Source organism: Bubalus kerabau, chromosome 3, assembly GCF_029407905.1.
Source record: "Bubalus kerabau isolate K-KA32 ecotype Philippines breed swamp buffalo chromosome 3, PCC_UOA_SB_1v2, whole genome shotgun sequence".
Taxonomy (NCBI): domain Eukaryota; kingdom Metazoa; phylum Chordata; class Mammalia; order Artiodactyla; family Bovidae; genus Bubalus; species Bubalus kerabau.
The window spans coordinates 81565311-81591424 of NC_073626.1; the positions used below are offsets into that span (position 1 = coordinate 81565311).

The 26114-nt window shown below is 42.4% G+C and overlaps 1 protein-coding gene across 7 annotated transcripts in view; it reads left to right on the forward strand.

Annotated features, from left to right (window-relative positions):
• The window catches only part of STK39 (serine/threonine kinase 39), a 320485-nt gene that overhangs the window by 50535 nt on the left and 243836 nt on the right, over nucleotides 1–26114 (forward strand). For all 7 annotated transcript variants that reach the window (XM_055572347.1, XM_055572346.1, XM_055572348.1 and 4 more), the window contains one exon: nucleotides 17070–17182. In XM_055572347.1, coding sequence (XP_055428322.1) covers nucleotides 17070–17182 — 113 coding nt within the window. The remainder of the gene's footprint in view (nucleotides 1–17069; nucleotides 17183–26114) is intronic.

The window sequence follows — 26114 nt, forward strand, 5'->3', positions numbered from 1 at the left end:
CCAGACAACTGAAGCCCAACTTAATTTCAGCCAGAGTTGCTGGGAATAATTCTAAGTTTCATTACACTTTGTTTACTGAGGCAAGGAAGCAGCATTGTCCTCATCTTTTGTGGTGAATTTCTGAAAATATACCTAAAAAATGATAAACTTAGGTGTTAAGGGGAGGAGTGTTGAATCTTCATTTTTGAAGAGTTAAATATGCATAACATTCCTAAATGTGGTTCCTTGGAAAGGGATTTGCTCCTTCTGGTTTCTGTAGGCTGGGAGCCTCTTCCCCACACTGGACCCTCTTTTTTTTTTCAATTGAGGTGTAGTTGATTTATAACATTATGTTATTAATGGTTTAAGGTATACAACACAGTGATTCAGTTTTGTACACATGTATGTAGATGTGTGTATATAAGTATACCTATATCTATCTATTCTTTTCTATATACATATTGAGTATAGTTCCCTGCACTATAGAGTAGGCCCTTTTTGGTTATCTGTTTTATATATGCAAGTGTGCAAAGTCACTTCAGTCATGTCCAACTCTGTGACACTATAGACTGTAGCCTACCAGGCTCCTCTGCTTATGGGATTCTGCAGGCAAGGACTGGGTGGCCATGCTTTTCTCCAGGAGACCTTCTTGACCCAGGGATTGAACCAGCGCCTCTTAGGACTTCTGCATTGGCAGGCAGGTTCTTCACCAGTAGCACGCCTTAGTCTGTATATGTTAATTCAAAACTCCTAATTTATCCCTGCCCCCTACTTCCCCTTTGGTAACCATATGCTTCTTTTCTATATCTGTGGGTCTATTTAAGATTCCACATATGAGTGATATCATATGATATTTGTCTTTCTCTGACTTAATTCACTTAATGTGATAACATCTAGGTCCATCCATGTGGCTGCAGATGGCCTTATTTCATTTTTTTCATGGCTGAGTAATAGTCTGGTGTGTGTGTGTGTGTGTGTATACACACACACATATATACATATACATATATATATATACCATGTCTCCTTTATCCATTCATCTGTTGATGGATATTTAGGTTGCTCCCTTGTCTTGGGTATTGTAAATAGTGCTGCTGTGAACTCTAGGATGCATGTATCTTTTGCAATTAATTGATTTTCTAGATATATCAAGCTGGTCCCTCTTATCCCCAACTTCCCAGGCATCTGCTTTCCCATAGCTCATGCTTCCCTCCCCATCCAGCCACAGGGAACCAGGAAGTCGGTCAGGCAGATTCTGAACTTTCTACTCCCTTATTAGGAGGTTAGTACTTAGAACCTTTGGGGTCAGTTTGGGGAAGCTGTGTCCCCTCAGTTCAGTACAGTCATTCAGTCGTGTCCAACTCTTTGCAACCCCTGGACTGCAGCACACCAGTCTTGTCCATCACCAACTCCTGGAGCTTGCTCAAACTCAATTCCATAAAGTCAGTGATGCCATCCAACCATCTCATCCTCTGCAATCCCCTTCTCCTCCTGCCTTCAATCCTTCCCAGCATCAGGGTCTTTTCAAATGAGTCAGTTCTTCTCAGCAGGTGGCCAAAGTATTGGAGTTTCAGTTTCAACATCAGTCCTTGCAATGAACATTCAGGGTTAATTTCCTTTAGAATTGACTGGTTTGATCTCCTTGAAGTCCAAGGAACTCTCAAGAATCTTCTCCAACACCACAGTTCAAAAGCATCAAGTCTTTGGCACTTAGTATGGTCCAACTCTCACATTCATACATGACTACTGGAAAAACCATTTCTTTGATTGTATGGACCTTTGTTGATAAAGCAATGTCTCTGCTTTTTAATATGTTATCTAGGTTTGTCATAGCTTTTCTTCCAAGGAGCAAGCATTTTTTAATTTCTTGACTGCAGTAACCAACTGCAGTTATTTTGTAGCCCAAGAAAATAAAGTCTGTCACTGTTTCCATTGCTTCCCCATCTATTTGCCTTGAAGTGATGGGACCAGATGCCATGATCTTTGTTATTTGAATGTTGAGTTTTAAGCCAGCTTTTTCACTCTCCTCTTTTACTTTAATCAAGAGACTCTGTAGTTCCTCTTTGTTTTCTGCCATAAGGGTGGTCATCTGCATATCTGAGGTTATTGATATTTCTCCCGGCAATCTTGATTCCAGCTTATGCTTCATCCAGCCCAGCATTTCTCATGATGTACTCTGCATATAAGTTAAATAAGCAGAGTGATAATATACAGCCTTGACATACTCATTTCCCAATCGGAACCAGTCTGTTGTTCGATTTAACTGTTGCTTCTTGACCTACATACAGGTTTCTCAGGAGACAGGTAAGGTCATCTGGTACTCCCATCTCTTTAAAAATTTTCCACAGTTTGTTGTGATCCACATAGTCAAAGGCTTTAGTGTAGTCAATGGAGCAGAAGTAGATGTTTTTCTGGAACTGTCTTGCTTTTTCTATGATCCAGTGGTCTCTGGTTCCTATGCCTTTTTCTAAATCCAGCTTGAACATCTGGAAATTCTTTGTTCACATACTGTTGAAGCCTGGCTTGGAGAATTTTGAACATTACTTTGCTAGCAAGTGAGTAATTGTGCGGTAGTTTGAACATTGTTTGGCATCGCCTTTCTTTGGGATTGGAATGAAAACTGACCTTTTCTAGTCCTGTGGCCACTGTTGAGTTTTCCAAATTTCCTGGCATATTGAGTGCAGCACATTCACAGTATCATCTTTTGAAATAGCTCATCTGGAATTCCATCACTTCCTCCAGCTTTGTTCATAGTGATGCTTCGTAAGGCCCACTTGACTTCACATTCCAGGATGTCTGGCTCTAGGTAAGTGATCACACCATCGTGGTTATCTGGGTCATGAAGATCTTTTTTGTATAGTTCTTCTGTGTATTCTTGCTACCACTTCTTAGTATCTTCTGCTTCTGTTAGGTCCCTACCATTTCTGTCCTTTATTGTGCACATCTTTGCTTGAAATATTCCCTTGGTATCTCTAATTTTCTTGAAAAGATCTCTAGTCTTTCCCATTCCATTGTTTGGAGAAGGAAATGGCAAACCACTTCAGAAATCTGCCTTGAGAACCCCATGAACAGTATGAAAAGGCTGTGTCCCTCATGCTTTAGCAATTCAAAGAGGGCTCTGTGGACCAGGTGCATCATATGTATCATTGGGAACACAGAATCTTAAACCCCACCCCAGAACTATGTCAGCGTCTACATTTTCACAGGGTATCCAGGTGACCTGCACATCTTTTTAATTCCTGTATAGTCCTAATCTTTGGCTCCAAGAATGAGAGGGCAAGTTGTCCTGAAGTCCTGCCAGGCCCGACCGACGAGAGGGGGATCCTGCGGGAAGACCTGAGTGGTAGGGCCGGTAGAGGCAGGTGCTGACGGCATGCTGCTGCTTCCACGGGTCCCTTCACGGGGGTCTTCTTCAGCTCCTGCTCATGTAGCTGTGCTCTCAGGCCCTGATGGGGTTCCCAGCACACTGCTGTCCCCGTGCCTCTTCTGCTGTCAGACTGCCTACAGCATCATCTTCCTGCTGCTGGGTGAGACTGCAGCAGGAGAGAGGCAGGGGACGCCCTCTCCCTGTAGGGGTGCCTGTATTTCCCCTTGGGTGGTGTAGCTTGGGGGGAACCTCAGGTGACTGAGGAGACCAGATAATTGAATGATTATGAGTGAAGTCAAATCAGACAGAAAGATGGGGAGCAGTGGGTGGCCTTGGTGAAATGGACTTTTTTCCTTCTGTCCTTGAGCTAGGAGAAATTTTTTTAGTTCCTTGCTGCTTCATGGGTGTGGTAGCCAAGGATATTTAATTATTAGAGGAGTGGAGCTGGAACAATGAATCATTTCCCTCTGCATAATTTTCTGTATACCCAGTCACTGGTATCAAGACTACCAGGAGTCAGGTTCGGCGAGGTGGGGTTGAGAAGAAGCAGGCAGGAGCTGGGGCTCCGAGCGAATAGAGGTGACCTCAGGGAAGGGCATTTTGCAGCAGCTTGTGGTCGGTGTTGTTTTGGTTTCCATCCGGGTATCTGGGGTAATCATACTGTTGAAAATATTCACAGTCAAAACATAAACACTTTAGTGCCAGGCGTGTTTCTTTGTATTATTACATTTGTGTGTATTGTCTCATTTAATATTTACAGCCATCCCGTGAGGTACATACATAACTGCTGCCATTCCCTTGCTGTAATTGAGAAGAATGAGGCACGTGTGCCGAAGCAACTTGCCCGAGGTCTCACGGCTGGTTGGGCTGTGTGGCTAATTGTGGCTACTCCTAATTTCTACATGACCAGGAAGACACAGTGGGGCCATGTTGGGTGTGGAAGTACAGAGTGAACCTTTGAGGAGTGTTAGATGTTAAAAAGGGCCACGATAGAAGCTGTGTTTGTGAACAGAGTGAAACGAGACAAAGCTTTTGTTGGGGGAGCTTGGAGTAGACCCCGTCTTCTGTTGGAGCTGATGCACAGCATACTGCCTTGGCTCCTCATTAAGTGGTGGTCTCTAAGCGCTAGACATACCTTTCTAGACCTGGTCTGGTACCCGGCAAACCATGTTCCTCCTTTGCCTGCTCTTCCCTGTTAAGCTTTGCTAATTGGGGATGCTGGGGGACTCTGGGAGGCTGGAGGAGGGAGAAAGGACTTCATCCTGCTTGCTTCTGGTTCTTTGCAGCTTCCTTCCAGAAAGGATCTTTCTTGCCCTAGAAGCAGTTGGTTCTGTCCTCCAGCTTCTTTCTACATCCTGGAACCAGCCTCCTGGCATCCCTCAGAGATGCCCACACCAGCCAGTCTCAGATGTTGACCTCCCAGCCCACCGTGGACCCTTACTGAGAGGCCATCCTTGGAGCCCCTGAGGTGTCAGCCCCTGTCCCTCAGAGGTCTGGGTCCCAGCTCTATGGGTCTCCTCCTCTGAACTGTCAGATTCTGATAACCCCATCCCTCCTCTGATTTTCCTGGCTTTTGTGGATGAAGCTGCTTCCTGCAGTTACTGTGTCCCTGATGCCAGCGGAACCAGTTCTTTATACTAGATAATATCTGTTACAAGATTTAGTGTACCTGATTTTCCTAACTGACTGCTTGCTGATAAAATTTCCCAAGACCTGGTATCCTAGCTGTGGAGTGGGCAGAGAAGCCTACACCCAGTATCCATGGTTTTCAAATTTAAGGATATAGAGAAATTGCTGCTGCTGCTGCTAAGTCACTTCAGTTGTGTCCAACTCTGTGCGACCCTATAGACGGCAGCCCACCAGGCTCCCCCATCCCTGGGATTCTCCTGGCAAGAACTCTGGAGTGGGTTGCCATTTCCTTCTCCAATGCATGAAAGTGAAAAGTGAAAGTGAAGTCGCTCAGTCGTGTCCAACTCTAGCGACCCCATGGACTGCAGCCTACCAGGCTCCTCCGTCCGTGGGATTTTCCAGGCAAAAGTACTGGAGTGGGATGCCATTGCCTTAGAGAAGCTTATTAAAAATGCAGATTCTAGTCTTTCCTTTGCAATAATTCTGATTCAATAGATTGGATATAGGCTTAAAAATCTGCTTTTTGAACAGATACACACTACTATATAGAAGATAAATAGGCAAAAAGGACCTACTGTATTGCACAGGGAACTATATTCAATATCTTTTAATAATCGATAATGAGGTCGCAAAGAGTCAGACATGACTGAGTGTGTGCACACATACACAAATGGAAAAGAATCTGAAAAAGAATACATCTATATAACTGTACACTTTGCTGTACACATGAAACGCTGTAAATCAGCTATGCAGTAGTAAATAAATCAGTTCATCATGAAAAAAGAATCTGCATTTTAAGCATCTTTGATATTTCTGAGATGAGTTCAGATATTAATTACTGTGTCTCACAGGCTTTCAGAGAAATCTGCTGAGACTCAGGACTCCTCGTGGGGGCTCTTTCTTGGATATGAAGTGAGACTTAGAAACAGACTTTACTTATATTTTCACAATAGGCTGGGGGCTATGGATGTGCTAAATTTAAACCAAGGGGCTGCCCCCAGGTTGTACCCTGACCCCTGGAGGCTGAACACCAAATCATTGTTCAGCCCAACAAGTTCTGATTCAATCAGCTGGAGAGAAGAGCTTTCTCCTTAGTCATTATCCACTTGGCCAGCTCTTGGGCTCAAGGTCGGCACCCTGTGAGGGGCATGCCTTTTTGTTATTTATACAAAGGCAACGTGTCCATGGCTGAGATGGTTAAATGGTACTGACTTTGAATTAGATACTGGCTCTTCTTTTTGCATTTAGAGCTGTTCCCACTTTTGGGGGCCTTAAGGTTGGAACAATAAGGAGCTGGAGACCAGGAGACCACCCCCATACCCTGTTGAAATACTGTTTGAGAACCAGGGCACTCATGTCTTTTGGCCTTTACCAGTGGGTGTATCTGTTTATCTGTGTGAATAGCAGTGGACATTCTTTTGTGGAATGTTGGCTTCTATTTGGTTGATTTAATCAGTGAAACGAGTGGGTTTTGCTGGGAGGAGTTGCTACCCCCTCAGAGAAGAACAGGAAGTTTTTCAGTCTTGCTGGATCATGGGGCTTTGAGTTTGCAGGGGGCGAGGACTTCAAAGTGACCTTTTACTGAGTGTAAAAATCCAGCTTGCTCTGTAGGAATGTGGAGTCCAGGGCCTGATGCCGCGTTTCCTAAGATGTATTTGGAGGACTGTCATCAGCCCCTGTCTGTCATCTCTCTACGGTGTGAGGTGTTTTGTATCACCTCTTTTTCATCAAGTGGAATCACTGAAGGCCCTACCCTATTTTAGCCTGCCTCATTTTGCATGATATCTGTATACTGAGCAGGGGCCAGGGGATCCAGTTTTTAAAAATTGATGGTCCCAGCCTATTCTGATGGAACATTGCTCTTCTGTCTGAGCTTTGCTGTGACACTTGATGCCAGAATGGAAAGGGATGTTCTGCAAATCAGAAATGCCTTCAGGCAGATGGCCTTGCTAGGCTTCTTCCTTGACATTAACTGCCAGGTCCTCCAACCTCTACGCACTTACAAACACATGCAGTGAGCAGATGGAGTAAAAATGCTCTGCTTCCTTGCCTCCGGGTTGGTTTTACAGCCTATCTGGGCCTAGACTCCTTTGTATCCAGCCAGCTTTGAGCACAGCTACATAGTAGTCATGTATGGATGTGAGAGCTGGACCATAAAGAAGCCAGAGCACTGAAGAATCGATGTTTTTGAACTGTGTGCTGGAGAAGACTCTTGAGAATCCCTTGGACTGCAAGGAGATCCAACCTGTCAGTTCTAAAGAAAATCAGCCCTGAATATTCATTGTAAGGACTGATGCTGAACCTGCAATACTTTGGCCACCTGATGAAAAGAGCCGACTCACTGGAAAAGACCCTGATGCTGGGAAAATTGAGGGCAGGAGGAGAAGGGGTGGCAGAGGATGAGATGGTTAGATAGCATCACCGACTCAATGGACATGAATTTGAGTAAACTCTGGGAGATAGTGAAGGACAGGGAAGCCTGGTGTGCTACAGTCCATGGGGTTGCAGAGTCAGACACGATTTAGTGACTGAGCAGAACAGAACACCTTCCTTATTTATCTTGTCAACCCAGGGAGAGGTTGATGTGCGTTTCATCCACTTAGCAAGCAATTATTGAGTATCTCCTGAGTTCCAGGCAGAGCCTCAGTGGAAGGGTTGGTTCTAGAGTCCTAAGGCTGTCATGTTAAGTGTTGAGATGAGGCTGTACTGAGTCCTTGAGAGCAGAGAGGAAGTGACTAACTCTGCCTGGAGTTGTTAGAGAAGGCAGCGTCTGAAGAAATGATTCATAGCTAACCCCTGGGGTTGGGTTGTCAACCCTCCCCACCCTCCCTCACCCCATCAAAATAGGATGATCTTTTTCTTAAACAATGAATACACTTTCATGGACAGAGAGAACCTATGTTTTACTCTACATTTCCTGTTGGTCACTGTCAACGTTAGAACTTGAACCTTGAAGCGAGTGCTTTTTAGACTACAGCTGTTCCTCCTTATCCACAGAGGATATTCATTTTCAAGACCTCCAGTGGATGCCTGAAACAGCGTGTGTATATATATATATATACACACGCTGATTTTTCCTTTACATACCTACCTATGATAAAGCTTAAATTATGAGTTAAGTGCTATAAGAAATTAGCAGTAATAAAATAGAACAATTACAGCAATATACCATAATAAAAGTTAGGTGAGTGTAATCTCTCTCCCTCTCACAATGTTTTAAAAATTTAATGCCTTTTCCACCTTAAGTAAATACTTATGCACTGTGGTGGCAGTTTGAGGTGAGACAGTGAAATTAGCACAAATTTCTTTTTCCTTCACGATTTCACAGATGGAAGATTACTTCTTACCATATATCTTAGCAATCTCTGCATTATGATTTTTTTCTTTCCTTATGAAGTTGAGAACTTTTGCCTTTTCGCTTAAAGAAAGCACATGACAGCCTGTCTTTGGCAGACCCAAATTGCAGCATCACTACTCTTGCTTTGGGGACATTAGTAAGTAAAATAAGGCTTTACCTGAACACAGCACTGTGAAACCTTGGCAGTCGATCTGATAACCGAGACGGCTAGGTGATTTACAGGTGGGATATGCTGGACAAAGTGATGATTCCAGTTGAGGGTGGGATGGAGGTGGATTTCATCACACTGACCAGAATGGCTCAGAATTTAAAACTCCCAAATTGCTTATTTCTGGAATTTTCCATTTAATATTTTCTGACAGTGATTGACATTGGGCAAATACCATCACAGAGAGGGAAACCACAAAAAAGGGGGGAATGGCTGTAAATGTGATTTTTTTTTTTAAGTGGCAAGCAGTCATATTTACAGAGTGATTCTTTTATCTACTGTGTATCTTTAAGAAAACCAAAAATGTCTAGGAGTGAATTGCAGTATGGATCACATTGATTGAGATGCACATTAGAGCCTGATACTTAACAGCTTCTTATCCTATACATACCACTCCTCTTTAGTCTCGTAATTAGACTTTACCTGATCCCTTAATCATAATTTTCTTTATGTTAGATAATCCCAGTCTGCCTTCTGAGTTTAGTAAATGTAGAGAATTGGGTAAAATTAAAAAAAAAAAAAAGATTAATTGTTGCTTTAGGTGTAGCTTGAGGTCCAAGGTGAGCATATGATATTAATTCCAATTTGATTCCACACACCAGTTTCCCTCTATCTTCCCTGCAATCAGAGCCCGGGGTGCCTTTTTATTTTTCTGTGGTTATTATCAGATGGTTCTTGCTGAGCTGCAGGTAAGCCTTGCTTTTCTTCAGTGAGATCTGTGACCTCTAAAGGTTTTAACAAGGTAGGCTTTCCCAGTGAAGGTAGTTTATCCAGGTCAGTGGTGAAATACAAGTTCATTCACTGAGTAGCCATTTCTCCACCTCACCCTGTTTTGTTTTTAAAATACTTTTATTTGTTTATTTTATGTTTTGCCTGTGCTGGGTCTTAGTGGCTGCACAGGCCTTTCTCTAGTTTTGGCTAGCGCAGGCTACTCACTGTAGCAGCTCCCCTTGTTGCGGAGCATGGGCTCTAGGGTGTATGGGCTTCAGTAGTTGCAATGCATGGTCTCGGTAATTGTGGCTCCTGGGCTCTAGAACACAGACTCAACAGTTGTGGCTTCTGGGCTTAGTTGCTCCTCCGTATGTGGAATCTTCCTGGACCAGGGATTGAACCCCTATTTCTTGCATTGGCAGGCAGATTTTTTTAGCCATTAGGAAACCCCTCACCCTGAGCTTGATGATTTTTTAATAATAAGCTCTAAATCTCCTCCCACAATCCCAGAAAGAGGCTGTACTCACTGGTTCTTTGGACAGAGGCAGAAGGATATAACTCATCCAGCTTGGCTGTTACACAATCCAGGTCACTTAGGAAGGTCACCTGTTTGTAGCTGCTGTGAGAAATGCGGCCTTGCTGTGCCTGCCCCCGTACCTGACAGGCCAGCAGTAACATCTGTTTTGCAAAAGAATCTGTCCGCCAAATGGCACCTGACACTTGTCTCACAGTTTCTGTTCTCTGTTTGAGGAGTTTGTGTTTACCATGTGTTTGCTGTACCTGGGTTCCTTTCACGTAGAACGCCTCGAACCACCAAACAGCACTGATAGTTTTTTCTTTGTGTGAGCTAGCAGGATGAAGTGGATGGCAACGTGCTGACCTGTGGAAAGTCAGCGTGGTCCCATGTCCTGAGTACATTCACATACTATGTTGAAACGTAGGAAATGTGACCATTTTGATCTAGAAGAATGACAATTTCATATGGGTAACTGAATAATTTGAAATTTGTACCCATAGGTAAGAAAGGATACATTTTTGAAGCCAACTAGCAGTAACTCCAGAGAAGGCAATGGCACCCCACTCCAGCACTCTTGGCTGGAAAATCCCATGGACGAAGGGGCCTGGTAGGCTGCAGTCCATGGGGTCGCTAGGAGTCGAACACGACTGAGCGACTTCACTTTCACTTCTCACTCTCATGCATTGGAGAAGGAAATGGCAACCCACTCCAGTGTTCTTGCCTGGAGAATCCCAGGGACGGGGGAGCCTGGTGGGCTGCTGTCTATGGGGTCGCACAGAGTCAGACACGACTGAAGCGACTTAGCAGTAGCAGCAGCAGCAGCAGTAACTCAAATACAGGAGGCAAATACAGCCTGTGGTGAGCTTTTATATCACAATGTTTTTATATTTTTACACATTAATTGCTAACCTTAATTCAGGAGCTCACACACAAAATTTTGAGTTTGCAGCTTGTCTGCAAGAGTCACAGTCTCACCCCGCCCGGCAGGTGATGTCACCTGGTGACAGTGGACCAAGGCAGAGTGGCAGCTGTGTCCCCATGGGGCTCATGTGTGTGTGTCCATTCATACCCTGGCCAGCTTCTGACCCTCATGTGATCTGACCTGATTGGCCTCTTGGACTATGAGGTTGCTCATGTGATATAAATAGAGCACCTTGAGTAAGATGGATAAAGAGATTTGGAAGAAATTATTAGCTGGACCAAAGTCATTTGTTTTGTTTACTACACACCAACAGCCAGCCTCTAAAAAGAATGCCTGATACAGCTCTGGACTCTATTTACCAAGAAAGACAGCTAAGCAAGCATACTTAAGGAGCTCGCTCGTTCATGTGCTAAGAGATGGGCAAACTCTGGTTAAAGCTTTGGCTTGATGCTCTTCATTTGAGAAGGATGTGATGATAGATTGCTTCCCCACCAACCATTCACGTCACAGGCTAATGTTATGCCTTGTTTTGTTCATCTTTTTGCTTTTTAAATCCTGACTTTTATGGGAAGTGACTACTGACTATGTCCTAACTTTAACATGAAAGTTCTTGTCCTCGACTAATGTATATTTTAAAAGTACTAGATGTTTATGCTACATTGTTTGTAACGGTGGGGGAAGTGAACACAAAAGAGAATATTCATCAATTAAAGAAGGGCTGAATGAATTGTGTACATAGACATTGTGAAATGCTGTGTGGTATTAACATAACAAATTGACAGGACACCAGTTGACCCGGAGGGTTTTCCCTGAGGAGAAGTATTAGTTGAGATTTAATTAGTGCTTCCTATGTGGTAGGAAGGACCTTGAAAAAGTACAAAGTACTTTTTCACTTTGATGAAAGTGAAAGTGGAGAGTGAAAAAGTTGGCTTAAAGCTCAACATTCAGAAAACGAAGATCATGGCATCTGGTCCCATCACTTCATGGGAAATAGATGGGGAAACAGTGGAAACAGTGTCAGACTTTATTTTTCTGGGCTCCAAAATCACTACAGATGGTGACTGCAGCCATGAAATTAAAAGACACTTACTCCTTGGAGGGAAAGTTATGACCAACCTAGATAGCATATTCAAAAGCAGAGATATAACTTTTCCAACAAAGGTTCGTCTAGTCAAGGCTATGGTTTTTCCTGTGGTCATGTATGGATGTGAGAGTTGGACTGTGAAGAAAGCTGAGCACCGAAGAATTGATGCTTTTGAACTGTGGTGTTGGAGAAGACTCTTGAGAGTCCCTTGGACTGCAAGGAGATCCATCCTGTCCATTCTGAAGGAGATCAGCCCTGGGATTTCTTTGGAAGGAATGACGATAAAGCTGAAACTCCAGTACTTTCGCTACCTCATGCGAAGAGTTGACCCATTGGAAAAGACTCTGATGCTGGGAGGTATTGGGGGCAGGAGGAGAAGGGGACGACAGAGGATGAGATGGCTGGATGGCATCACTGACTCGATGGATGTGAGTCTGGGTGAACTCCAGGAGTTAGTGATGGACAGGGAGGCCTGGCATGCTGCGTGCGATTCATGGGGTCGCAAAGAGTCGGACATGACTGAGCGACTGATCTGAAGCTCATCACGCTGTATCAAATGTTAGAAATCATTTAGTCTTCTGGTTTCCCAGTTTAGCCCACCTCTTCCTCCTTTTAAACCAGCTGCATCTTCCTGGTAAGCAAAATGAAACTGAGTCCTGACCTGCGGCTGCTTTCCCCAATATAAACTACGGATGTATTCTGTCTCCACGTTACAGATGGAGAAATGAGTCCTAGAGAGATAGCCTTATGTTTATTGAGTCGCTGTTTTCCAGGGATGTGAGACAATTGTGTTATTTGGTGGTGCAGGTCATTTTATTATGCCTGTTAAGGAAACGGAGGTATAGGTAGAAATAGGCCCAGTATCACTGAACTCTGGGAATCAGAACCAGGATTGGATAGAATCTCTGTCCAACCATCCTTTCAAGAGTCTTGAGGGTTACAGAGGCCTACCAGAGGCCCTCCAGTTGAATCTTTTCTCTTAGTGCTATTTGAATTAATTAGGAAGTTTTGGGGGGATCCCTTGGTAGCTCAGCTGCTAAAGAATCTGCCTGCAATACAGGAGACCCTGGTTTGATTCCTGGGCTGGGAAGATCCCTAGGCGAAGGGACTTGCTACCCACTCCAGTGTTCTGGCCTGGAGAATTCCACAGACTGTATAAGTCCATTGGGTCTCAAAGAGTTGGACACGACTGAGTGACTTTCACTTTCACTTAAGGAAGTTTTTGAGAACTTCTGAGTTGTATAGCGTAATTAGCATAGGTGATTGTGAGTTTAGAACAGACAAGGAAAGTCTTTTGTGTGAATCAGCTGGGGCTGCCGTAACAAAATACCTTAAGAATGGATGCCTTCAACAACAGAAATTTATTTCTCACTCTGCTGGAGGCTGGGCAGTCCAGTTCAAGGTGCTGGCTGGTCTGGTTTCCGATGAGAGCTCTCTTCTCTTCCCTTCCTGTCCTTACCCATAAAGTGAGGGGTTGGACTCAGTGATGAGCTTTGAGGCTCCCTGCACCTCTAATGTTGCTCCTGATCTCTTACAGTTGAAGGAAATCTTTGGATTCAAAGTAGACTGTTCCAAATTGTCCAATGAGTGGTTAAATCCTTACGTGAAGTGACAGTCACCTCAGGTTCTAAAGCTTCACATTTATTCTTTATCAAGATGAGAAGCCGCTAGCTGTTCTTTAGTCAGCTATATGTATAAAGCAATAACGATCCTCTGGTTGTATGGCTCTAATAAAAGATTTTCCCCACCACTCCCTCCCCTTTTTAAAAAAAATAAAAGTTTTTATTATTTATTATCACTTTTTAAAGGTGACTTTCCACCTGTAACTGTTACACAATGATGACTGTATACCCCATGTTGTACAGTACATCCTTGAAATGATCTTCTACCCAGCAGTTTGTATCTCCCACTTCTCCAGCCCTGTGTTGCCCCTCCTCCCCTCCCCACGGGTAACCACTGGTTATATAGCGGCGTAACCTCTATAACTGTGAGTGTACGTCTTTTTTGTTACATTTAGTAGTTTGTCGTATTTTTTAGATTCCACATGTAAGTGGTATCATACAGTATTCATCTTTCTCTGATTTATTTCACTTACCATAATGTCCTCCAAGGCCAGTCATGGCGCTTGCTGCAAATGGCAAATTTCTTTTCTTTATGGCTGAGTAATATATCTATTGTGTGTGTGTGTGTGTGTGTGTGAGAGAGAGAGAGAGCTTCCGTCTCCATATATCTGTTGACGGACACTTAGGTTTCTTCCATATCTTGGCAATTGCAAATAATGTTACTATGAACATTGGAGTGCATATATCTTTTAGAATTAGTGCATTGGTTTTTTTCAGATACATAACCAGGAGTGGAATTACCAGGTCATATGGTAGTTCTATTTTGAGCTTTTTGAGACACCTCCATACAGTTTTCACAGTAGCTGCACCAATTTACATTCCTATCAACAGTGTACAAGGCTTCTTTCTTCTTCACATCCTTGACAACCTTTTGTGCTCTTTTTGATGATAGCCATTCTGATGGCTATGAGGTGTTATCTCATGTTGGTTTTGATTTGCATTTCCCTGATTATTGGCCGCGTTGAGCATCTTTTCATGTGCCCATAGGCCATCTGCACGTCCTCTTTGGAAAAATGTCTATTCAGTTCTGCCCATTTAAAATTTTTATTTATTTTAAAATTTATTTTTTTCCCTGCCCATTTGTCAGTTTGTTTTTTGATGTTGAGTTGTATGAGCTGTTTATATATTTTGAATATTAACTCCTTTTCAGTCATATCATTTGCAAATATCTTCTGCCATTCAATAGTTTGTCTTTTCATTTTGTCAGAGGTATCCTTTGCTGTGCAAAAGCCAACTCAACATCCCTCCCCCTTTTTAGAATTCTTCTTTGTGTCCATGTTCTTGCATTTGTCTGTGGAAGCCAGAAGACTTTTATAGTCAAGGACTTAACTGACTCTGAGTGGTAGCCCCATATGACATACACTTATTTTATCCTTTCTGGGAATTTGTTGTCTTCTTTCCTGTTTTCCAGTTTTCCCAGTTTGAAAATGGTCTGAGATGTGGATGGAGAATGGAGGGGTTGGACTGGGGGGAGTTTTATAATAGATAGGGCTGAGCTTCCCATCAGCAGCTCATTAAAGGTGTTTGTTGATTTCTCTGCTGGGTACCAGGCCCAGTGCTAACTAGCTACTTATCACTTTCTCTGTGGGCTCCCTTCAGCGATGGGCTCTTGTTCTGGAGACCTTGACTGGAAAATGCACTCTGCTATCAGCAGGGCTCTTTGTAGTGTTTGGCTCTGGTATCTGGAACATTCTGGATTGAGCCCAGCATGCTGTGATCTGCACGCTGGTGAGGTTGATCCAGTGGGACTTGGAGTAACAGTTGATGGAGAAGCACTAAGGTAAGGGAGGGGGTGGTGGTGGTGGTTTACTTACTCAGTCGTGTCTGACTCTTTGTGACCCCACGGACTGTAGTCCATCAGGCCCCTCTGTCCATGGGATTCTCCAGGCAAGAATGCTGGAGTGGGTTTGTCATGTCCTCCTCAAGGGGATCTTCCCGACCCAGGGATCAAACCAGAGTCTCCTGCATTGCAGGCAGATTCCTTACCACTGAACCACCAACTGACGAACTGATCATTCTGAGAACTGAGCTCTAGAGAGAGTGTGGCTCACTCAGACCTTCCCTCTAGGTTGATTCTCTTGTCTTCAACATATAGGACAATGTAGAAGATATTTTCTTAGCAATGGCAAAACAAGGCTGCAGGGGAAAAGTGTGCTTCTGGCTTGTGGGTAGAAGGAAAAAAGCATGGACCTGGGAGTATGGCAGACCTGACTCAGGTACTTGTTAGCTGTGGGGGTCCCAGTTTTCTCACATGTAAAACGAGGCTATTAACAACAACAACAACAAAATGCACGGGCTTGTAACCAATTATACAAGGAAAATGCCGACTGTATAGTGGGTGGTCACTATATGTGGATTTACTCCCCTGGTGAACATGGGTGGGGCTTCCTGCAACGGAATCCTTGAAGTTGGAGACCTGTCTTTGGAGCATATGGGTGACCTGCTGGGTCACCAGGTCAGGGGGCTAGAGCTGATGGTGAGACCACAGGGCAGAACCTTTGCACCAAAGACACTCATTTGGGCACTTTTGTTGGGGTGGGGAAGCCTTGATTTGCACAGGAAATGTCATGCCTCTATCTCACATGTATCAAGATAGCTACTGGTCTCTCCTCTTTTTTGACAAAAATAATCTCCCCTCCCCCATTTGGGTGATATTTAGCAACTCATTTGGGAAAAAGTACCCAAAGGAAAACTTGAAGGAGAAGACGGTCACATCCACCCCCTTTTGCACAGGCTGTTTCTCTTCTTGGCAGTCTTGCAGTGGGAGAAGATTTATGTGATGAGAATGAGATTTTTGATATTCTTTGCAGAATTGAGATGCCTTAACCTGGAGGTCTTTTTGCCCCTTTGGAATACAAATTCGATTAGAAGCTCTTTGTGCTCTGCCACAAGTCATTACACGTCTACATTTTGTTCTTATAAAATATGGATAATGACATGACTCTGTCTCCTAGGAGTTTGAGTGCATTAGCTAATGATCATGAAACCTTAGAAATGGGAAATGCATATGAATGCTGAGAGCTTTTGTAATTACAGGTTTGCATCATTTTGCTTGGCATCCTTGAAGAGGCCTGCTTTCAACATGAGAATACTTGGGTTGATTCCTGTTCTTCTAATTGTAGAGCAAGCTTGAAAGAGAGAAACTCAGAGAGTGTTCAGAGCAGAGAAGTCATAGCATGTGGTGGAAGCCCTCAAGTAGCTTAGGCTGGAGTGGCTTGGTTTGCGCTGAAGGGGGAGAAGAGCTTGAGATATTGTGGTCATCACGATGAGAAAACGCCAGTACCCAAGGATGGTAATGGCTTCCACGCAGGGTTGTAATGAAATGCTCTTGTCCTTTATTCTTGTGACATCAGATATATTATTTTCTCAGCCTTTATTCTAGGCAGCCGTGAACACACTGTATTGCAGTGGGCTCTTTTGATGTGGGTCACCTTCCTGGATTGTTAAGCCTCTGGAGTGTAGATACTGTCTTTGTATCCTCTAGAAAAATCCAGATTTTCCTTTATCTCATCCAGATAATTATTTTCGAACTTAAGAAACTCTTTAAAAGGATGTCAGATGGTAATGTGTTGAATACCCAAGTTATAGAAACTTGAAAAAAAAAAAAGAATGTATGTGGGTAACCTGACAGTGTGCCATTTGACAGCTGACGTTGTTTTCATTTCCTTTCAGGCAGTGGCGCTACAGCCGTGGTTCAGGCTGCTCTGTGCAAACCCAGGCAAGAACGTGTAGCAATAAAGCGGATCAACTTGGAAAAATGCCAGACCAGCATGGATGAACTATTAGTAAGTCAAAGCCAATGGGATATTGCTGGTTGCTTTGCTTATCTTATGTAGAGATGGGCCAGAGAAGCAGGAGAGGAGAGAGCAGAGGCCACTTGATATTTTCTCCCATTTGGACACATGTATTTCTTGGAAAGCAGCCCACCTGGCTTTTTCCTCCTTATGACTGTGTTGTGTAATATACAGCTTACTTTGCTTTGACAAATAGAATTTTACTCGGTCCTCATAATCCCCAGGTGGGGATGGTCTCAGTGTTGACACTGCTTTATGAAATGAGGGAATAGACTCAGATGACCTAAGGTCACGTTATACTGAATTGGATGACGAGCTTCTGGCCCTCCGTCTCTAGTCGTACACAGAGAGGAATTACTCCCTAAACAATTTGCTGGCCCTTCTGGCTTTCATAAATCACAAAATCTCCTATAAATTTCAGTTATTCAAAAATACCACAGGGTAGCTTGCATTCCTATTGGCGAATGAGAAGAGGTGTTTTTTTTTTTTTTTTTTTTTTTGGTACAGGCCAACTTGTACTTCTTCTAAGTAAAGTATGTTACATAAGTAACTGGGGCTTGTCAGCGTGGCTATGACCGTAGTAGCACTGGTTGGTTGGAGGATCATTTGCTTTGGGTTTAGCTGACTCATTATTAAATGAACAGCTTGGCAAATGGTTATTAGTTGCCCGGCAAACTGTGAAGGGTTTGAGAGTTTAATCTCATAAATATAGTTGTCATTCCGCCTGCCAATTTTCTTTTTTTTTTCCTTTTGGTCATTTGTTTGAGGATAATGGAAAACTGCAGTGGAGGAGTTGACTGATTGGTTATCCCACCACTAATCCCAGGACAAATATTAGTCCAATAGCTCCATACAAGCTACAAAGTATAATGACAGTTGGCTTCAGATGAAGAGGCCTTTTGTCATAGTCTACATTGGGAATGGAATGTCATTAACAAGAGCCTTTTGTCTTTACTCAGAATATAGCTTTTATTTCAGGCATAATTACAGTACACTATAGTATAAATTAAGTACAAGGATAAAGCTGTACTTTTCCAGATCTGTTTGGCCTTACATTTTAAATCAGGCTCCATAAAGCATAGTTTTCGCTGGGATTGAAACAACAGATTGCTGGCTAAAAGTTCAATTAAAGGAAGGGGGCTTCCACAATTTAATTAAAAAAAAATTTTTTTTTGTTTTTTTTTTTGCATATATTTAGCACTTTTACCCTCCTCAGAATTTCAGCTCTGCTCTGCTCTTATTGAAATTATTATTGCATACTTCTGTTGCTTGCTATCACGGTGACCAGTAAAACTGTGTCTTTGTCATCTGACCAGTTTTCAAGGTCACTTTCTGGCATGGAAAAAGCTTTAAACAAACTGGAGAGAGCTGTGTCCTGCCTTTGCCACTAGCTTCTTTTTTTTTTTTTTTTTTAGTCAAGTTACCTAACAGCTCTGCACGATGTAAAGAGAATTGAATCACAAGATCTCTAAGATCCCATTGTTTGTTGCCGTTGTTCAGCTCCTAAGTCGTGTCTGACTCTTTGCGACCCCATGAACTGCAGCACTCCAGGCTTCCCTGTCCTTCACTATCTCTCAGAGTTTGCTCAAGCTTGTGTGCCTTGAGTCAGTGATGCCATCCAACCGTCTCATCCTCTGTCATTCCCTTCTCCTCCCCTCAATCTTTCCCAGCATCAGGGTCTTTTCCAGGATCCCATTAGGAGTCTCAAATTCTGTGGCTATACTAGGTACATAATAATTTTTTAAAGATCTTGAAGTATACATTTATTCTTACGCCCTGTTTGGAAATATTACTCTTGAATTTGCCTGTGGCAGTTGTATTGGATTATGGTGTTCTGTTGGAGGTCTCACAGTCGTCTTTTTGCCACTAGCAGAAGAATATTTAGACAGAATATGTACAAGGCTTGTATGTACTTGTATTTGATAATTCTGGAACCAGCCTTCAGGGCTGATGCTGTGGTCTCTGGTTTCTAACAAGCCCTCAGTTGCCCAAAAGGAGAAGGCAATGGCACCCCACTCCAGTGCTCTTGCCTGGAAAATCCCATGGATGGAGGAGCCTGGTGGACTGCAGTCCATGGGGTCGCAAAGAGTCAGACATGACTGAGCGACTTCACTTTGACTTTTCACTTTCATGCATTGGAGAAGGAAATGGCAACCCACTCCAGTGTTCTTGCCTGGAGAATCCCAGGGACGGGGGAGCCTGGTGGGCTGCCGTGTATGGGGTCGCACAGAGTCAGACACAACTGAAGTGACTTAGCAGCAGCAGCAGTTGCCCGAAGTCTCCATGTTTTCCTGCTGCTGACTTTTTATCAGCAGTCGGCTGCCAGTGATGACACCTGGGTAAGGGTTCTACTGGAGGCACCCGGACTATTGTCGTTCCAGGCCCTTTTCTCTATTACTGGGACCAGGAACCATATCAGTGTCATTTGGAGCGACTCATAATTTAGCCAGAGCTGTCAGAGTAAGGACTAGAGCTTTTCTAGCTTAGTGCTTGGCTCCATTAACCTGAAGTTTTAAGATTTACAAGTTTGCTTGTTAGCAGTTAATTTTTTCTTTCATTTTCTACCTGCTCCCATGCCCATGTTGTGTTAATGGAATATAGCATAATTATCTATTTTTCACTTTAAAGGATGTTTGACTTGTTGCTCTAATCTTTCCTTAATTTTGAGTCTTTGACCTTTTGATGTCTTGATATTTCTAGGGATGGAGGGAACGGCTATGGTTCTGTAGGACACACAGCTCCCAGGTTCTCTGCGAGCAAAAAGAAATAGAACTTACAGTGTAGGCTCCTGCTGTTGCCAGGCTTTTGTGGTGGCCGAGCTCTCAGCACATGACTCGTGCGGAGCAAAGTTGCTGTAATCCTTTCAATGTCTAATCCTGCTGCTGCTCGCGCTTTTATTATCTCTGGGGGTTCACATTTTGGCAGTGTCTGGACATCCGCTATCCTAATAATCCTTTAATTCCGTGAGTGTGTGTGTATTATATACAGGTCAGTGCTTGGTGTCATTTCACAAACTGTGTCATGTGTTAACTGGAAACCATTGTTCTTTCAAGAAACAACGGCCACTGGAATCCTTATCTTGTGGGAGTGTTATGTCATGGAAGTCACAATTACCAGCTATTTGCTGGCTACTGGAACAGCTGCCTCCCCTGCTGAAGCTCTGTCAACCTCCCACCCCTGCTGTCTGCCTTGCCCCTACCCGCCAGCCCTGACTCCCATAGTAAGCTGGATTTATCCTCACAGGTTGAATGTGGTGGCAGAGAACGGTTTGGACAACTGGTCCTGGACTTTGCTTCTTTATGTGATGGAGGCGCTCTGTAAATTTTCTCATGGTTGTGAAGTTTATTCATGGTTTGACTGAAGATTTAAGTGGTCATGATTTCTTTTTTTTTTTTAATTTATTTTTAAAGTAAATGGAAGTATTGTAGTAAAGTATTGAAGTACTATAGTAAAAATCATTTAAAATTAAAATTATTTTTAAAGTAATATTGAAGTATTATAATTTCTGGACTTCCCTGGTGGCTCAGCTGGTAAAGAATCCACCTGCAATGCAGGAGATCTGGGTTCCATCCCAGGTTGGGAAGATCCCCTGGAGAAAGGAACAGCTACCCACTCCAGTATTCTGGCCTGGAGAATTCCATGAACTGTATAGTCCATGGGGTCACCAAGAGTTGGACATGACTGAGCAACTTTCATTTTTCATTATGATTTCTAAAGCAAAGTGATCTTTAGTATCACCTCTGAGAGTGAAGGGAGGAAAAGAAATGTTCAATGAGATCACTGGTGCTAAATAATTGGTAATTTAAGTAAAAATTATGCTCTTCAAATGAGTACTGTGATATCCTCAGAGATACTAATTATTTGGTAAATACCTGAGTTTCTACGAGCTTCCCAGGTGGCACTAGTGGTAAAGAACTTGCCTGCCAATGCAGAAGAGACACTGGTTCAGTCCCCGATTTGGGAAGATTCTCTGGAGAAGGGCATGGCAACCCACTCTAGTATTCTTGCCTGGAGAATCCCATGGACAGAGGAGCCTGGTGGGTTACAGTCCATAGCATTGCACAGTTGGACACAACTGAAGCAACTTAGCACACACACACATGAGTTTCTACATTGTGCTTAGGCCCACAAAAAGGATGAGTTTTGGGTGTATACGTGGGAGGACAAAGGTATGTGCTCACTAAAAATTCATTTTAACAAAAATTAGATTAGAGCACCCTTAAATGTTTTCCTTGGCATGAATAGCATTTAACCTACTCAATTTAAACTAATTTTCTATGCATTCTTGTGAATTTTCATTTGTGTTTTTGGCTTTGGTCTTTAACTACATCCTAATCTCTCTGGGTATGATGATCTTGGTTGTTAATTTTTCAGGAGCTTAGGAGTATTACTGGTCTGTTCTATATTCTTAACCATCCCAACCTGGATATGTTGATAATGCTGAGATTTGTTATCCCACATTTGTTGTTAACTCCATATTTGTTAATCCCACTCCAGTATAAATGACTAATTATAATTAGTGTAACACCCTCTGGGAGATACTTACAGTTTTAGAGCAGAGCTTGTTAACTCCATAGTTAGGAAAACCTTACTAGATGCTGGGTCCTGGACTAGGTGGTGGGAAAACAAAAGAGAGTCTTCTTTTTTGTGGAGCCCGGGACTAGCCAATGAGTCTCTTCATATTTGCATTGGGTTGGTGAGATGTTTGAGTGAGGAATATCTTTCTGCACTTTTCCCTCTTCTTGTCTAGAAATAGTTTATCAGATTGATAGGCAGATTCTCTAATGTGTACCCCACTGAGGAAGTTTTCGCTTTCCAGTAGGAATTTAAAGTTTCCTAAGTGGGTCTGACCCACAGTCATGCAGACTAGTATATTCTGGTTAAGGATGGCCTTAGGGTTTTCTTGAAGAAACTTGGTTCTCCAGTTTGTGGTCAGCCTCAGAGGTCAGGGATGCTACTCGAGGGCACTCTTGGCTTCCCTTAAAACTCATTACATAAGTGAAGAATTAATCTGCTTGAGTCTTTTTCAATCTCTGTCACCAGATGACAATTCCATAGATGTGACATAGCCCTTTCTTTTATTTACCCTAAATCCTACATTTTTTAGCCTCTGGGACACACTCTTCTTTAGTTTTACCCAAGGATTGATGAATGTTTTGGTTCATCACCTTATTTGACATTTTGATCCTTAGACTTTAATCAATCATATCTTTCTCAATTTTTTTCCTCTAGACTAGAATTCTCGTATTTTCAGTCTGTCCTTGGTACTGAGTCACAGAAAAGTCAGTACCATTTTCTCATTCTTTCATATACATCAAATCTTAGAGTTTAATTCTTAGGGGCAGGAGTGCCTTAGGTGTAGGAAAAATTATGGCCCTGGAATTGGGCAAAATGCTTATTTCGTCTTTTTTTAAAGAAATGTATGTGTTTATTTTAGTTCTTTGGCTGTTCCAGGTCTTAGTTGTGGCATGGTGAACTTTTTGTTACAGCGTGTGGGATCTAGTTGCCTGCCCAGGAATCAAACCCAGGCCCCCTGCACTGGCAGTGCAGAGTCTTAGTCATCGGACCACTAGGGAAGCCCCCGAAGTGCTTATTTCTTAAAAATAAAAAAAGGAAAAAATTATCTAGTTAACTGATTATATTATACAAAACTGATTATATTACACATTTTCTAGAAGTCTGTGGGGATGGCAAAAGTGAAGTATAAAAAAAGAGAGACACAACTGAAGTTGTATTCAAACTGGGAATATTTTCACCATTTTCTCCTACTCTGAAAATGCATATATGTTCTGGGTCTCTTTGTTACCAAACACATAAGTCCAGAAATCTGAGTGGCCTTGTAATGTTCATTTCTCCTTATTTTTCTTTCTTTTTTTTTTTTTTTAAAAGGATGTTAAAACATTTAAGCAAGCCATTTCTAACAAGTGCATAAGAATCAGTCAGTTCACTCGCTCAGTCGTGTCCGACTTTTTGCGACCCCATGAATTGGAGCATGCCAGGCCTCCCTGTCCATCACCAACTCCCGGAGTTCACTCAAACTCATGTCCATCAAGTCGGTGATGCCACCAAGCCATCTCATCCTCTGCCGTCCCCTTCTCCTCCTGCCCCCAATCCCTCCCAGCATCAGGGTCTTTTCCAATGAGTCAACCCTTCGCATGAAGTGGCCAAAGTATTGGAGTTTCAGCCTCAGCATCAGTCCTTCCAATGAACACCCAGGACTGGTCTACTTTAGAATGGACCGGTTGGATCTCCTTGCAGTCCAAGGGACTCGCAAGAGTCTTCTCCAACACCACAGTTCAAAAGCATCAATTCTTCGGTGCTCAGCTTTCTTCAAAGTCCAACTCTCACATCCATACATGATCGCTGGAAAAACCATAGCCTTGACTAGACGGATCTTTGTTGGCCAAGTTATATCTCTGCTTTTGAATATGCTATCTAGGTTGGTCATAACTTTCCTTCCAAGGAGTAAGCATCTTTTAATTTCATGGCTGCAGTCACCATCTGCAGTACAGTGAATACTTAAGTGTAAATTCAATTAGGATATTTAATTAGCTGAATCAGCTACGATAAAACTTTAAAATTGTTTCCAAAATGAAATTTTCTCTAGCCAAATCATACATATTCCTAAGCAAATGTAACTTTAGAGCTGTAAAAATAAATTACTTTTGCATATATGATATTCTCCAATTCCTTATAAATGGTATGTCTTCAGTTTATCCAAAAATTTCCCATTTCTGGTCCTGCCCTCAGTTGGACTATATTTGAGTAAAGCACGGACACCAAATCATATGAAAATAATTACAAAGTCAAATGGGCAAGGGACACATGACAGTATAAAATTTGATATTTGAGACTGAAATCCTCAGAACAGTACTATATTCAGCAATGTGGGCTTGTATTTTAATGCTATTCCCTTGATATAAAAGATTTTACAAGAAACAGAGAAATGCAATTTGTTACCACATATGTCAGGGGATGTGCTGGGATATGAATCATTAATTTACTAATTAGAAAGTTTTTCAGTTCAAAAAGAATGAAAAATACTTTCACTGATACAATAGACAAAACACACAAATGCACATTATAGCTTCCAGTTTTTTAAGCTGATGTCCTCAAACCAGTATAATGTATGATTTTTGTCTATAATAAAAAGACTTGCAAAAATAATTTGTAATTGTGTTAACAATTATAGAGATTAAGTTAAAATGCACCAGAAGAAATTTTTTCTTAATTTTTAAAAATCTCAATTTACAAAAACAAAAGTCTTCTGACAAGAGAAACTGTTTAGAGGTCCCCAAATACTATAATTAAACGTTAAAAGAATGAGAGAAACCTATGTCAGGTAATAGGAGATAACTATTCTACTGAATGAACATTAGGCAAAATAAATATCTAGCTTTATTCTCCAAAATAAGCTACAAATCATAGCTAATTCATTTCTCTAGAGAGGAAGGGAGTTGTGGAAGGAAGGAGGGAGCCTGTGCAGGGCAGGGTTGGCAGGGGAGGTGGAGTGGAAGTAAGAAATGCAGATCAAGAGAAGTGAAATAATCAATAAAATCACACTAAAGCAGAAAGCAAAATGAGACCAGGGCTTCATTCTGAGGAAAGTGAGCCCATGTTACTTAAACATACTGTCAGTGAGAGCAAAATACCTTTATAAAGATGATAGAGGGACAGAAGGGCAAATGCCAGAATTTTTCTAGTTCAAGACTGAGAAATTTTTTCATTATGTACACAGGAGAAACAGATGGCACTCTGTGTACCCAAACCTACGAATTTACAGTGAATTTTTATTGTTACACCACAATACTGGAGTGATTTGACACTACCCCAAATTGTAAAGCACAATTTGCTAGTAATTAGTGTTTCTATTTAAATGATCTTAAAAGGGGATTTCATTTTAAAAATTAATTTTTAAATTCACAGAATCATCGAACTTTTGGTGGTGGAAATACATTTTTGCCTTCAAGTATACTTTCTTACTGAACAAATGAGGAGGCTGAGGGCCAGAAGTGAAAGGGACTCATCCCAAGTCCAGTCCCCAGGTGGAGAACGCAGGCCATCGGCCCAGGAAGCAACCTGCCCTCTGTCACAAGTTTCAGTATTCCTCACTGGTGCAGTTGGTTTTTGAAATGATTTTGCTCACATCTGTCACCCACCACAAACTAAAATATTTTAATAATCATGACGTTATTTTCATGGTGGGAGTTGGTGATGGACAGGGAGGCCTGGCGTGCTGCAGTTCATGGGGTTGCAAAGAGTCGGACGCGACTGAACTGAACTGATGTTATCATCTTCTTATTTTGGTTATTTCCACAATTAATTAAGCTGCCTCTGAAAGAAAAGGACTCGGAAACACTGAAGGAGAAGGCTGGAGAGAGATTGGTGGGGTTTCTGCTACTATTCCCTGGCAAAACCCCAGACTGTAGTTGTACCCAGGGTAGGCCACACAAAACAAAAAGATATGTTTCACCTCCCATTCTCGTCATTTGGTGATGAAGCCAAATGTAGCCGTGGTGTTGAAAGCTGGCCTGGAGGTTTCCAGCAGCATAAATTGGCCAAAAGGAAAGAGTCTCTGTGTTTCTGTTTTTAATGAAGTCTTTGACTTTACTTTCCCCAGTACTCCCAGTCATGGACCATTAAAGGCTCAAACAGCGGTTGTTGATAGCTCAGCCTGGTTCGGATTCCTGATGGCCAGCTTTAGAGCTTTCAGAACCCATGAGGCGTCCTTGTTACTGTTTGCCGAAGAACTTTTTCAGTCAACTCTGAAAGAAAATGGCTCTTCCCCATTGAGTTTGCCTATGTGATTTTAATATCACTCCTTTATTCTTTGCTTTCTTTCCTTGTTAACTATTTCAGCAACTTCTTCATTTTCAAGCAAACTTCTGTAGTTTTTTTTTTTTTTTAGACCAGTTTTTGCAGA